The 14,803-nt window shown below is 48.5% G+C and overlaps 1 protein-coding gene and 1 long non-coding RNA gene across 2 annotated transcripts; both read right to left on the reverse strand.

Annotated features, from left to right (window-relative positions):
- Positions 1–3,461: 3,461 nt before the first annotated feature.
- Positions 3,462–7,194, reverse strand: LOC125518218 (stem 31 kDa glycoprotein-like). The gene is made up of 4 exons (XM_048683134.1): positions 6,995–7,194; positions 6,034–6,223; positions 4,521–4,769; positions 3,462–3,755 (listed from the first exon to the last, which is right to left on the reverse strand). Exons 1-4 carry the CDS (start codon positions 7,192–7,194, stop codon positions 3,462–3,464), a joined length of 933 nt encoding a protein of 310 aa, XP_048539091.1.
- Positions 7,195–8,135: 941 nt separating this feature from the next.
- On the reverse strand, positions 8,136–12,219 carry LOC125523832. The gene is made up of 5 exons (XR_007290449.1): positions 11,663–12,219; positions 11,425–11,582; positions 10,639–10,818; positions 9,382–10,246; positions 8,136–8,500 (listed from the first exon to the last, which is right to left on the reverse strand). It is a non-coding gene; the product is annotated as an uncharacterized LOC125523832 (long non-coding RNA).
- Positions 12,220–14,803: the final 2,584 nt, after the last annotated feature.

The following is a 14,803-nucleotide window of genomic DNA, read 5'->3' on the forward strand; positions in this document are numbered from 1 at the left end:
GTACGCCGTACTGTGGCTTGCGATCGCCCGACTTGTAGCGCCTTTTGTGAGCGGAAACGACCAAGTTTGAATTTTTCGCGTCTTGGGGCCGGCGCCTGGGGGTATGACTAGGAGCTAGGTCGTCCCCAGGGGCCGAACTAGCGCCGGTGCGCCCCCAGACCGCCCTTTTTTAGCGCCCTGGGGGGCCGAATGGCTGGAGATGCTCTTACTACACATGCATCCCTACTCTTCACTTCAACTTTTTCAGCTTTATGCAGCAGACCATATTTTTTCTCCCTAAGCACCTGCCTCCTGCAAAGGACCCTGCTGGTCCATCCGAACCTACTTTTCCAAACATCCGATCCTACATGGCATACGGGGCATCACCCAGGGGCTATGCATTGGCCATGCCCTAACACAAACGCATGAACTAGGGTGACGTCGTACCCGATGACGGAGGAACTAGGGTGACGTAGCGCCCCTCCTTGGCCGGACGTTTCAACATCTTTAGTTTTTTTATGGATTGTTGTTTGTTTATTGTTTGTTTGTTTTTTTGCAAGAGAAATTTTTAATCTATTCATCAATCATGGCAGTAATGAGAACACTAGAGGTAATAAAAATTATAATCAGGTCCATGGACCATCTAACGACGACTACAAACACTGGAGCAAGCTGGAGGCGTCGAACCGTCATCGCCTCTCCCTCACCGGAGCCAGACAAACCTTGTTTTAGTAGACAGTCAGGAAGTCATCGTGCTAAGGCCCCAAGGGGCCAGCGAAGCAAAAAAAACCATACCGATGAAGAGAGTTGTAGATCGGAAAGATCAAACTTGTAACCACAGGAATAAAGACGGACAAAAACTAAAACCAAATAGATCCATCGAAGACCAGCACCAACTGAATCATGCCAGGTCTAACAGAGACACACCTCCACACATCCTCCAACGATGCTATTCGTGCCATTGGGGCGGGGATAGGACGTGGGAGACAATATTCCTATTGAGGGACATCGCCACCGCCACACAGCCCCAACCTAGGCATTAAATTTAAACCTAACAAAAACGAGAATGGGGACCTCCCGCCGGCTGGGGGGAGGGGGGAGATCCTCCACACCTCCATGGCCCAAAGGCCAGCGGATGTGTGGCGGGTTGGAGGAAGGAGACTTTTCTTGGGGAGAAGGAAATGCAACCTCTTGAGGAGATGGATTGCTGCTTACAGTATTACTTATGATGCTCTTGTTCAAAGTCCTCCGGAACTTGAGGCCTCATAGCGTATTCAATATCTTGATAGTGTGTAATCATGTGGGCCCTACAATATATTGATAGTCAAAGGGTGTCGTGCAGCTTACTGAGCTTATGATATTATCGCCATAATCCCGGTCATTTCTATCCCCTTTTCAAGGCCATGATATTCCGTTCTTTGCCATTAATGACGGCCTTTTTCTAGGACCATTAATGGTTGTCTTTGAACTAAAGATCTATAATGAAAATTTCCTTTTCATTCTCCTATGTCCTCACATTTAGTTTTTCTCGGCTCCGTAGAGTTCAGCTTGGCAACAACGACATCATGTATTTTGGGTCACTACTACATAATTGCTTTTAAATATGACATTATCAGTGGCAGGAAACCGCATCTGCCAATGGTAAACCAGCCACTTACTAGTGGCGGGCAAGACTCTGCGTTGCCCCCCACTTGTAATACTAGCCTACACTAGACATGGGCCAAACTTATTGGTGGTGGGTATTTTACCATGCGTGTCACTGATACTTCACATACTAGTCATGGGCTTCACTCTGCATCCTGGTAATGTGGACCTAGATAGTTTGAGCCCATGGCTAGTCTGCCATCGCTGTTGGCCACTCAAGCATGAACCGTCAAAAGATTGATATGCCATGCAATTTTGTGCATGATTATGACGGACCAACCACACACATCAAGCAACAATAGCCCATGTATTTCTCAAAAAAGAAAAAGAAAAGAAAAGAAAAGCAGCAGCCCATGGAGCCATTGATGGAGAAACATGCAACTACTCCCGCACACGTCTTATTGATAGTAGTAACTGATCTCAATTGAGGAAACTAACTTTTTTTTTTAGAAAAGGAGGATGGCCCCTGGCCTCTGCATCTGGGAGATGCATACGGCCACTTTATTGATTATTCACGAGGACCTTACAAAGTATTACAACAAAATGCCTGAATCCGCCATCTTGGTAACATATGCCACTACTCCTATCCATATGATGAAGGGGTGCTACCTGGGCCAAATACCCGGTCTACTCACCTAAGCCTATCATCAAAAGCCAGAACCCCCAGCCGAGCCACATACCGGGTCTGGGGCATAAACTGGTCTGACGCACTCACATGTGTCGTCGCCGCCATCTTCCACAGGTCCGTCTTCAGAGCAGATATTGAGACTTCTACCTTGTCAGGCCACGCCGCCATCGACGCCACCTTGACGCCATACAACTACCTCCACCTGCGCGAGTCCATCACCGCGCATCGGGCGCCGAGTCTCCACTGCACCACGCCGCCGAGATCCGCCGTCATCAATGTGAAGGATGAAGTACCGCTCCACCAAAAAAAGGCGCCCGCTGGTCCCTCGAACCCGTGTACGCCTCCAAGAATGACGCCCCAAGTAGGAAACGACACCAACGCGCCGCCGTCATCCGATCAACTGATCTAGGGTTTCCCCTGGAGGTAGCGGATAGGGGTCTAGAGCTTCTCCACGGCGATGCCTTCAAGAAGGTAATGACACCACAGGGTGCCACCAACGTCGGTCTTGGCATCAAGCCGAGCACAAGGTTTTCACCCGGATCCGCTCAAAGAATCTTCATCATGTACTGTGTGTACGGGTCGCCGCCGATCTGAGCCGCCGCACATGGAGCAGGCCGCACCAGCCAGATCAGATCTGTCCGGAGGGCACAACCCGCATGGTGCCGACCCAACCACCAGGCCCTCCATGCCGCCACCGCCGATTCGAGGTCAGATGTTGTGTCGCCGCAGACCCGGCCGCCGCCGCCGAACGCCGCCACGCAGCCCGAGGCAGGGCCGGCTACCGCACCCCACCATCGCCGCCCTTGGCCGAGGCAGCCGTCACGCCGCCGCCGGAAGGCAGGCCCGCCGCGCCGCCAGGCCAGATCGGCCGTGCCACCCACGTCGCGGGGCTCCGCACCGCCCGCATGGCGCAGGCAAGAGGGAAGACCCCCGCCACCGCCATCAGCCCCGGGCTATAGCCGGTGGCGTCCTTCAGCGGCGGCGGAGGGAGGGGAGGACGGATGGGGACCCCCGGCGGCTAGGGTTTTAGATCCCATCCGAGTCGCCCGAGTGGGGGCGACGCGGGGGGCCTCTCTTCCGTGTGTTCACTGAGGAAACTAACTAGGCAACAACCATAGAGATAGAGGGGATCATGCATGGGACATGCACATAGTTATTCAGAGGATGGAGCTTATTGTTCATCGACCACGAGAAATCAATGGCTAGAGGCCTAACCGATGTAGTACATGGGGTCGGGCAACTTGAAGGTGCGAGCGCCCTCAGGCGCGCCAAGGATGTCGCTCCACTGGTCGCCGATGTTTCCCACGATGACATACCCAGCGTCCTGCAGCTGTTGCCTCTCGCCGGATTTGTAGGTCACTGCGGAGCCCTTGAACCCTGGTTGCTTGAGCAGCAGGTTCATCCATGCAGAGATGCCCTGGCGGCGGAGGTTGGCAACTGTGATGGCCCTCTGGTCCTCGGTCCGGCCTGTTAGGAACACCGGCTTGATGCCCACTGCGAGCAGCTAGTAGTACAGCCGCTTTGTCTCCGGTAGCGCAGGCGCGCTCCCCTAGAACACGTACGCGTTGTAGCTCGTCGCGTTGTATGGCCTAGCCCTGCGGATGAGTTGATGTGTATATATTATTACATGCCCATGGGTTAATGAGATGTCAGCTAGTAGATATGCATACTGAAGAAATTCAACCATCTTTATGTTGTTCCTTAGACATCGGTCGTTGTATCACACGCAATGTGAATTTTCACGTCATATGGTACTACTAATCTAGATCAGCGCAGGCCCCTACTGGTGTTTTCTAGTGGGTTAATTTCAACAAGGTACACATAGAATTTTTAACTTCAGCTAAACTGAAAGATCAGCGCAGGCCCCTGCTCAAATACACCTGCAAGAAATAGCATATATAATGTGTGTTGAGTATTATGTTTAGTTAGGAAATATGAGATAGACTAGGATATATTCCGGCTTGTCTTGTACTCCAAGTTGATCATGTACTTCTATATAGTATATATGCCCACAAGGCTCAAGCAATACAACGACAATTTCATCAAATCCCTCTCTCCCTTCTAACATGGTATCAGCCTAACCGATTCAAACCCTAGCCGTCGCTCGCCGCTTCCGCTCTGCGCCGCCCTCGGGGTGGTCGGCCTCCATGACCACCGCCGAGGGCGGTGCCGCAGGTACCTAGGGTTCGTCCGCCGACTGTGTTGGCCGGCTGCCTTAAAGAGTTTTTTTCCCGATCTGTTAATTGGGGATTTTCTCTCTGCCAATCACTTGATCGGTGTTCTTTTTGGTTTTCCAGTCTATAGATCGGTCTGCGTCGCCCGCCCCGTCGACATCTACGCGCGCCTCTATTTCATCCTTTGCTGAGACTACACCGGCCACCACCTCGTCGTCCCGCACGCCTCTGCGATTTGTGCGACCACGAGTCGGTTGGCCGGACTCTTCGTCTCCGTCCGCGTCCAGGCTAGCATCTGTGACATGCTCACGTGCATAGCTAGTTGCATGCATCGATGCAATATCCTGGATGAGGACGTTTTGGACGTCACAAACAGGATTCAATCTATATGTGTTGTGCTCAGGCCCGGCTGCTTAAGCAGGATTCAATCTAAGTATATGTGTTGTGCTCAGGCCCGGCTGCTTGCGCGTGCCGCTTGCATGCCTGCGGCCTGTACGATGCGTCCTTGCCTGTTCGTGCTCCTGCCAGGCTGCCACGTATGAGCCGCGTGACTCACGTCGCGGATACCTCGTCGATGGTTTGCGTCTTCGATCTTTGTCTTCACAGGATGCAGATCGTCATCGAGTGCCCGCACATATTACCGATCGAGCGAACGGTTGCAGCTGCGTCGTCCCATCGGACTGCTACGTCGCCGCCCCATGGTTTTTCCCCGGCTGCATCGATCCGTGCGCTGCCGCTGTGTAGTTCTTTTGGGCCGTACTGCCGCGGCCCGCGGTCAATCGCTGCCCCGAGATCATCCCCGAGGCTGCACCGACTCTCGCGTTGCCGCTGTGTTGTCCCGTCGGATTGTAGCGAGCGTGGCATGCGGTTCCTGTAACCTTCCTGAGATCTTTCCCGTCGTCGCCCTGACTCACGCGCTGCTGCTGCGTCGCCCCTTCGGGCCGTAGCGTCGCGGCGCGCGGTCCACTTCGTCGTCCCTGCGCATCGACTTCTACGTGGTATGCGTCGCGCCGACTTCCTATGCGCGGGAACGCCACCGTCCACGCCGGTTTTCGTCATGGTATCAGGTTCTTCCTCGCCTACTTCGAGCACTGTCGGCGCGCTTCTGACCTAGCTACCGCCTCCTCAGGCCGCCACCGCCGCTCTTCTTCCCGGTCCACGATGACTACCTCGACACCGGCCACCCCGACTCGACATCGACCACGGCGTCCCTCGCACTCGGCTACCTCGACCACAGCTACACCACCCTACACTCTCGGCTACCTCGACAAATGGTACAAAGGGCTACCGCCTTGCTTGAGCAACCTCGTTGGTTTCCACTCCAGCCACGTCTTCCGCGACGCGTCAACCGTTACGACTGTGGGAGGGTGTCCGTCGGCTTGCCCTCAGATTCTTCTCCAGTCTCACCTGTCTGCGTCGCTACTGTCGTGACTGCGGGGGGATGTTGAGTATTATGTTTAGTTAGGAAATATGAGATAGATTAGGATATGTTCCGGCTTGTCTTGTACTCCAAGTTAACCATGTACTCCTATATATATATGCCCACGAGGCTCAAGCAATACAATAACAATTCCACCAAATCCCTCTCTCCCTTCTAACAATGCACACCTCGTTGCCATTGCCGGCGAGCCTGAGGCTGTCAAGGTAGGTGATGGCCTGGTCGATGACGACCTTGGAGTCGCGGCGGTAGTGGCTGCTGAGCATGTAGTGGCCCACGTATCCCTCGCAGTTGGCGGGGACCGTCTTCCAGTCCCGCACGTTATACGCCTCCACGCCCAGCCGCCAGCTGTCGCACGGCCAGTGCACACCTACTCGCCCTCCCCCCCTATCTCAACGTGTATTTTGGAGAAGAAAAAAAAAAGCCCATGTAAAAGCACTACCGTCCGGATCGTTGGCCAGTTAGCCTTCCGCTCTAGTCTCGTGGGAGCCACGTTCTCCTATGATTACTGATTAGCATGTATCTAGGATTAGGTATCCCTAAAAAAACCTGGGATTAGGCGCCGCCGCCGCCGTCCGTCTGCCTCTACTTTCCCTGCTCTACTGCTCATCATCTGATTCATGCGCACAATCGGCGATGCAGCCTACTTCACTGCTCCAGCCTCGAATGAGCCAAGGTTAACACATCACACTATATACTAATCTCTCTTAGTTCTCATCTAGATATTATATCAGATTTTAGTTGTTTTTTTTGGGTGTGATTTGAGATGCTATCAAGTATTCAGATCTTGTGCTTGTCTTAAAAATTATCGTGATGCAAATTATTTTGAACGAGTTTCTATTTGTGAGTTGAAAGAATTCCTATGTCTAACTTATACAATATAAATTCTAAGATCAAAATTCAGCTACTATGATTAGAAAAAACGCCACCAAACAGTTCTAAGATTATGTTATTTCACTAAGCCGTTTGCTTCAAATTTTCAACGTATTGAAATTTTCAATGCAGCCAATGTGAAAGTTCTCAACCTTGTTCTTGATGATTATTTTTTGCACTAGATTTTTTTATCTATTTGGCTTGCCCCCCCCCCCCCCCCCCCTATAGTCAAATCCTGGCTCCGCCCCTGCGCACGGCACTCCGCCGTGGCTGCCGAGCTGCCCGCCGGAGCCCAGCAGCGGCCGCAACGCGTGGATGAGTGGCACCACGGCGTCATCTACAGCAGTCGCCGCAACCTCCGCCATCGGCCTACAGATGTTAGGCTCCCACGCGCTGCAGGAGGCCACTGCGGCCACGAGAGCCACGGCAACGAGGATGGGCATCCTTGCCATCGCCATTGTTAGTGTGTGCTACTGCTAGCTCTGTGGTGCTCTGCTTATTGCAGTGTCGTGCAAAGAGTATGTGGTGGGCCGTTCGTCAAATAGTAGAGTACATGTGTTTTCGTTATTCACGTGTCTCGAGTACATAGTGCAAAATCTGTTTCTGGTCCATCCATTATCTTTTTGTAAAGAAGCAATCACTGTCTGTAATGTGCTTGTTTTTTTCAACAATATTTGGTGCCACATAGTGGGAAGGCTAGCTATAGATGGATGATTTTGTACCACTGGAAATGTCAAGCCAAAATCTGTTTACTTTGGCTTAAAGACAGAACTTGTTCTGTCTAGAGGAACTGAAGCTGAGAGATATAATAAGTCCAGATACACATGACAAGATATGGTTGCCTCCCCTCACACTTCACCAACACCAGGTTCTACCTTTTTCGGACTCAAATTTGTTAAACTAGACTAGATTACCCGTTGCGCCAATGGCGCAAAGGCCGAGAGCGAACCAAGTTTTCAAACCTTGCAAGTTACTCCCTCCGTTCCATAATAAATGACCCAACTTTGTACTAACGTTAGTACAAAGTTAAGTCATCTATTTTGAAACGGAGGGAGTAGAATATTTATTATTTAGAGACCAACGCCTACTTATATTGCCTTGTGAATGTTACTATACTATGGAATTAGGAGTGATAACATGGTGTATTCTTCGATAGCTATTTCCCCCATTCCCTCCTATTTATAAAACTGTAATACTTAAAAAAATACATTGGCTAACAGATCACACTTCTACACAAACAAGTAAATGCATAAGATGTTTATATCAGGGAATAACCTTTGCAAAGTTAAGTAAAAGGTTTCATATGAGATATATTGATAAGCGGTAGCATATGACTAATAAGCATGTGATGTGTTCCACTATTTAGTTTCAAGCACAAGAAGTTCCAGATACCTATCAATTTCATATAAGCACTTTATAATAGAATTTTGGACGGTCTCAAAAAATGTGCACCACTAATTAACACATGCAACCATTGTTACATAGCGAAAGCAAAGCTTCAATTACTTTCAGTAGCTTGAAACTCAGAAAGCATAATTTGTTCTCAGTCCTGTACAAGACTCATTTAAACCCTCCGTGCATTCAATTTTGAAACCTTCTAGTAGAAACTGAAACATCACTGTGCACAGAGGTTATTGTTCTACTAAGTCACCGGACGAATAAACACATATCACCATGATCAAGGCCTCGACCAAGCGACATGTCTTTTAGAAAATATATGTAGAATCTCCCGTCGTCGGACTTAGTCCCCCGAAATGCGGTGACCTAGAGACATAAAAGCAAATTAGTACCACATAGTCAATGACAGAGAACCTCTCAATGAAATTCCATCTAAGCCACCGAAATTTACCGATTGTGCCAATGACTCAAGTACCTAATTTAAAACAATATTTTATTTGATTAGCATTTGGTACCGACATTTTTTTTCCACAGAATAACATCACAAGTTTTAGGACGCCTCTTCTAATTGAAGACGTAAAAGCCCCGCTTACATCATGGACTATAACAGTGTCCCTTTGACTAATATATATGTAATAATATTAATGTATGAACATGTATATCATACCAGTGTGCCTCTGCTAGTTAACTTCCCTTTATTATAAGTGTGCAACATGCATTACCCTTTGCATATATAAATAGTAAGCAGGCGATCTGCTGGATTCTATAACCCATATATTAAAAATAAAATCCTTTATCGTAAGCAGCTAACATTGGTTTGGGCATACATAAACAATAAGCAGGTGGTATACACTGAATTCTGGAACACCCGCATTAATTATCTATACTTAGCCTTCCCTTATCAGCAAGCAGCAAATATTCTCCCAAAGAAGTAATCTCATGTATTGCAAAAAGCTAAGATAACTGGGCATATCCCACACACGTTGATATTAACCAACATGCACATATCTGTCCTAAAGCAGTAAGCATGAAGCAAACCAATCATAAGCACTAACAGGAAAAACCTTCTCATGTCTCCCAACAGTTCAAAAAACCTTCAGGAATGCCTACTAATTAGCAAGGCCATGTTCTAGCGTACAAAGAAATTATTTCCATCCAGTATATAATGCAGAAGCAAGTATTCTCTGGAAGGATATATTCATATATACCAAATAGACATAGTATAAGTTCCAACGACAATGTCATACCTATAGCAGAGACATAGCCTCAAGAAACACTGTCCGTAGTAAAAAAAGACCATTACAGCAGAAACCAGAAGCCAACATCAGTGTGGTTCGCAAGAAGAGGAAGCCATTCTGTTCATGCCTAGCACAACAACAAATTGAAGAGAACCTACATTACATGGCATAAAATCCAGTTAAGAAGAAAATCTAATGTGATATGTAACTATATGGATACACTTGAGTTGTTATAATTATTGAGGAATTTAGAATGGCAAATTTAAGAAAATAATTCAAATTATTGCTTTTTCTATAGAGGCCCTATAACCTGAATATAGCTGCACAGAAGATCATCAGGTAAAAACTTTAGTAGATTCATGAAAAGCAAATGCCAAGATAAAAAGTCTGACATAACTGTCCAGATTTTGTATCAACCAGTCATATATATACAAGCATTTTGCCTCTATAAACAACATTTTAATGGTGGAGTAATCAATCTGAACAATTTTAAATTAAAAACAAAATATCTAAAGACTAAGCTCTAGTTCATGTATTTTAGAGAAGTTCAGTTCGGCGAAACTACGGAAGCAAAGGTCTGAAGATATCGATACACGTCAAACTATGTATTTCCATCAGCCTAAAAATTCCGAGAACTACATGGTACCGATACACGTCGAACTCTGTTAAAGGGGTACAGTTACAAGGCCAGAAAGGTGGTTCAAGTAACGATGCAGGGTGCTGAACAGATCTGCTTCAACTTCCTCAGAGATTCTTCTGCATCTGCTAGCTTCTCTGAAACTGTTTTCTCAAGATCAGAAGAGTAACCTTTTCCTTCTTCCATGTTTCAGAGGTAGTATTTGAGTGTGAACAAAGAGCCTTCCACACAGAAGAACTGTTGAGAGCAACAGCAAAGAACTGTTGAAAAGACAAGTAACAGCAAGATCTTTCCTAAATAGTAAATTCTAATTCTTGGGAACTTAGAAAGATAAAATCAGTGCTGACATGCCAGTGGAGAGCATAGTGAACACAATAGTGCTTAAGAAATTTGTCTGCGGTCTTCTCTAGATATGGTTAATTATAACATCACCTTGCATGAATACATCATGTTATAGTTGAGGGCATTGGACAACCTCTACATGCACTGGGTGGTCTATTTAATGTTCTTAAAAGATCCATGTCAAAAGATAAGAATTTGATGGTATAAGTAGAAGAACACATGTGTAGTTATCGATAGAAACAGAGAAGTAACTATAATCCAAACAATGCTTCAGCAAGAAAACATACTTGCTCTTAACTGGACAGTAGTCATTGCTCGCGAAATGTTGTTGGCCATCTGAAGAGCAGGTGCGGGAGAGAGACGAGTGGCGGCCTAATTTTGGCTGTCATAAGGGTCGGGATCCGCCTCCCTTAGGTTCTTCACATCGAGGACTGGCCTGAATTTATTTGGGTGTCGGTTCCCTGACTCTTGGAATGTAACAAAGGATCAATGGATTAGTAACAAAACTAACTGAGTGTAGCTTGTATACGTTATATGTACTCACTATTTTACTGAGACATATCAACACTATAATGCAGAAAATGCATGCAGATCAACATAACTGCACAAAAACCACCCATGCACGACACTGAAAATTGTACGAGAGGCTAGAGCTATTTCGTGCTGATCAAAACAATATATATTCAAGGAAATCTGTATTTATACATGGATAATATCTAACTTGAAAGGCCAAATTAGATTTAGGACATCAAACTATGGCCTGTTTGAGAACACCAAACTAAACTCCTGCCTGTTCAATTCAGAAGACGAAAAAGCTTCAGATGGTACAACATCAAAGCGATTTTTGCAGAGTTATAGAATTTCATTGCCGTGAATTAGTGGACAGCGAGATTTAGGCATTTTTCCATTGGAATTAAGGGCACTCTTTAATCCTCAAGGTCATCCAGATGTATATAGTACATACTAATCTAGCATACAACCGTATGGCCGAGCTTGAATCACATGGGATGATGAAATACATAGGATATGGATATGACGAACCTGGAAAAGAAGCAAATAACACAAATGATTACCTGCAGGCTGCATCGTCATTCATAATTGACCACTTAAATCTTGGAGGCCTTCATCCATGCCGATGCTTGGCCCTTGCATCCAAGCCGTCTCTATCTTGGATGGCCGACATGGAGAAAGGGGCTGGAGGAGGAAGATGGAGAAGCCATGGATCCGAGGCCTAGATTGGGGACGAATTAGCCTTCCTATATTAGACACCAAGTCATTGACTAAAAAGAAAGTGGCGAGAGAAATCCATACCTGATGGATAGTACAGAATGGGATGAAATCATATGTCCCCAGCAAAGCATCTCCATAGAAGAGGTAAAGAGAGTGGGGCGGGGGGAGATGGCCGTCGCTCCCGCTCCCGTGGTCTCGACCGCCACCTATTTAGGCTATTGCAGCCCGCATCGCTCGATTTCGTTGGGTCCCTTCTTCCTCCTTCAGACCACGGCCAGACAGAGAGAGATCGAGGAGATGGATGACGAGGGTAGCCGAACCCTAGCCACATGAGCTCCTTCCTCCTCCACGGCCAACACAGCATGGCCGGCTGCTGCTCCCCTCCTCCTGCCGAGTCTGGATCGAGGCCGCGCTCGTGGAGGCAGAGCACGGGGCGACCGCATCTGGGCCACCACGCGACACGGACGAGGCGCGGCTGGCTGCTGCCCCCTCGTCCTGCCGAGCCGCTCCTCTGCTCGAGCTCATGGTGGCTATGGCGACGAGGCGGAGAACAAGGGTTGGAGGTCGCCGGTGGCCGGTGAGGGTCGCGAGGGAGTGGAAGGAATCGAGGAGGACGCGAGAGGGGCTGACGAGGGAGATATTTTCATCTTCGTGGCTAATTCAATCGCACCGAAACAAGGAGAAACCCACCTCGTGAGGCCCACCCGCCATCGACTCTTGAACCAGCCCCAAACGTAAAAAAAACCAACGGCTGACCAGACGCCAGCAGCCAAAGAATGCACTGTTACTGCTCGAGTAACTCCATCGTGCGGTCAAAGACGTCGTGCGCGCTCGATGCCTCCAGAACGACGGGTTGTCTAGCGTTATTTATTTATATGTTCGATGATGCTCCACGCGTTGCCGTGGGATATTAGAAAATGTCCACTTTATTCATTTTGATTCATATTTATGGGCTTGATGTTCAGAAAGGCATAAAATAACATCTTGGTGAGTGAAACATCATCAAACAAAACCAACAAATTCTATTTTTGTCATTCAGTCATCAGCACACCACAATGTGATCAATGTCATATGAAAGTTCATGATGAATTGTAGTAGATGCGGAGCAACCACTCGGCACCATATTGAAATGTTGAGATGTGGCTGCAGCAGCACCATCCATTGGTGAGTGGTGGAGGAACTTGTGCTCTGCCAATTGGCCGAAAGACAAAATCAAGGAGGAGCTCACGCTGGCGCCATACATAGTGTAGAACTTGTGGAAGGAATGGAATTGAAGAGTCTTTGAGCAGAAGGAATTGATGGCTCTAATGCTGGCGGGACTGATCAAAGGAAGACGTAAGTGTTTTAACGATGCTATGACGAGGGTGCCCACTGTGGGTTTGTGATGTAATGCTTTGTTTTCGAATTCTGTTGTTGAGTGGGGGACCAGCAAGGAATTCTCCGATGGTCGAATCATTTTTGTATGACTTCTGTTCTCCTAATGCAAAGGCAAACCTCCTTGCCATTGCCATTATTAGTGTGTGTGTGTGCGCGCGCTGCTAGCTACTCTATGGTGCTCTGCTTATTGAGATGTCGCACTACCAGAATAACTGCAGATGTCGACGGCCAAATCTATGCCGACGGGGGCCATCGTCATAGGTCGGCCGTCGGCATCGCGAACTAAATGCCTACGGCGGCCGTCGGCATAGGAGAGGTTGTCGGCATATCTATGGGCCCGGCTACCTAGGCGGCGACATCCGTTTGACGGCGTGAAGCCTACGCCGACGGGCTAACGGTGGCAGTCGGCATAGCTATGCCCACGTTATCGATCCGAATGGCCCGCCACGTCATCGATCTGAGCCACTCGCCGGTCCGTGGAGTGGCATATCATTGCCATCGGCATAGACCTAGCCCATGGTGCCTGCCACATCATCGATCCGCGCCCTACGCCACGTCATCGATCCAGGGATCTACCGATCCGTGGCCGTAGCTATGTCGGCGGCATTGCCGTCAGCATACATTTCTAATAATTTTTTATTATTTTATTTATTTTCTATTTTTTCCTTTTTATTTTTTACAACAAATTTGATTAACTTAAATGTGCCTTATGTGCAGAAAACATATCTCGATTATATATCGATTGCCCCCTTCACGGGCGTCGCTCCCGTCGTGTCACGGGTAGTGGAGACGGCACGGGGTACCTGGGGGTAGCAATGCCACCAGGTGTTGCGGTGGGCCCTCCTATGCTTGTGGAAGCATGGTGGCAGGCGCACATAGCCGACACGCGGCTCCAGGGTGTGCCTCCCTCCCCCCACACGGGCGTCGCTGCCGCCAAGTCACGGAGGGGGAAACGGCCACGTCGGGCCGACACAGAGGGAATCTTGGAGTGGGTTGGGCCAGGACGGTGTTTGGGGATGTAACTATGGGCTGGGCTATGACAACCAGATGAAAAGTTCCACCGGTCAAACACCGTCCGGCGAAAGTCAAAGGGCTAGATCCAGCAGTCGTCTGTGTCTGGGTTATATGGGACGGGGTACCTAGGGGTATCAATGCCGCCAGGTGTTTTGGTGGGCCCTCCTAAGCTTGTGGAAGCATGTTGGCAGGCGCAGGCAGCCGGCATGCGGCTCCGGGGTGTGCCCCCTCTCACGGGCGTCGCTGCCGCCATGTCATGAAGGGGGGAAACGACCACGTCGGGCCGACACAGAGGGAGTCTTGGGGTGGGTTGGGCCGGGACGGTGTTCAGGGATGTAGCTATGGGCTGGGCTATCACTAGTGCAGAACCAGGATTTAGCACCGGTTCGTAAGGGCCTTTAGTGCCGGTTCTGTAACCGGCACTAAAGGGTGGGGACTAAAGGTCCCCCCTTTAGTACCGGTTCGGCACGAACCGCCACTAAAGGGCCACCAAGTGGCACGAGCCAGCGCCGGGGGCGGGGAGAGCATTAACCGGTACTAAAATGTATGGGGGGTTTTGGTTTCATTATTTCTTTTTTCTTTAATTTTGTGTTTGCCATTTAATTCTTTTTCGTTTGCTGGTATTTTACGATACAACTTATTGTACGCGTTACGCATATATATAAATAGAATTTCTCGTAGAACTGATCATATATATCATCGAATGTCTCACAACCACCATTATTCACACATACACATGTTGCCTTGGTGCCTTCGGAGCACGATGACAATTGAGAGTGGTTCATGGGGGGGGTAGCGGGTAATGGTATTCTCCTTTGGGATCTATGACCT

This window comes from Triticum urartu, chromosome 7, assembly GCF_003073215.2.
Source record: "Triticum urartu cultivar G1812 chromosome 7, Tu2.1, whole genome shotgun sequence".
Classification (NCBI taxonomy): Eukaryota; Viridiplantae; Streptophyta; class Magnoliopsida; order Poales; family Poaceae; genus Triticum; species Triticum urartu.

Excerpts from the sequence above, each read along its gene's own strand:
- LOC125518218 (XM_048683134.1), bottom strand. The coding sequence starts at position 7,194 with ATGGCGATGGCAAGGATGCCCATCCTCGTTGCCGTGGCTCTCGTGGCC. Across the intron at positions 6,224-6,994 it reads CTCGGCAGCCACGGCGGAGT|GCCGTGCGACAGCTGGCGGC; the intron begins GCCGTGCGCAGG and ends AGGTGTGCACTG. Across the intron at positions 3,756-4,520 it reads CCAAAAAGAACACCGATCAA|CTGCTCGCAGTGGGCATCAA; the intron begins GTGATTGGCAGA and ends CTGTACTACTAG.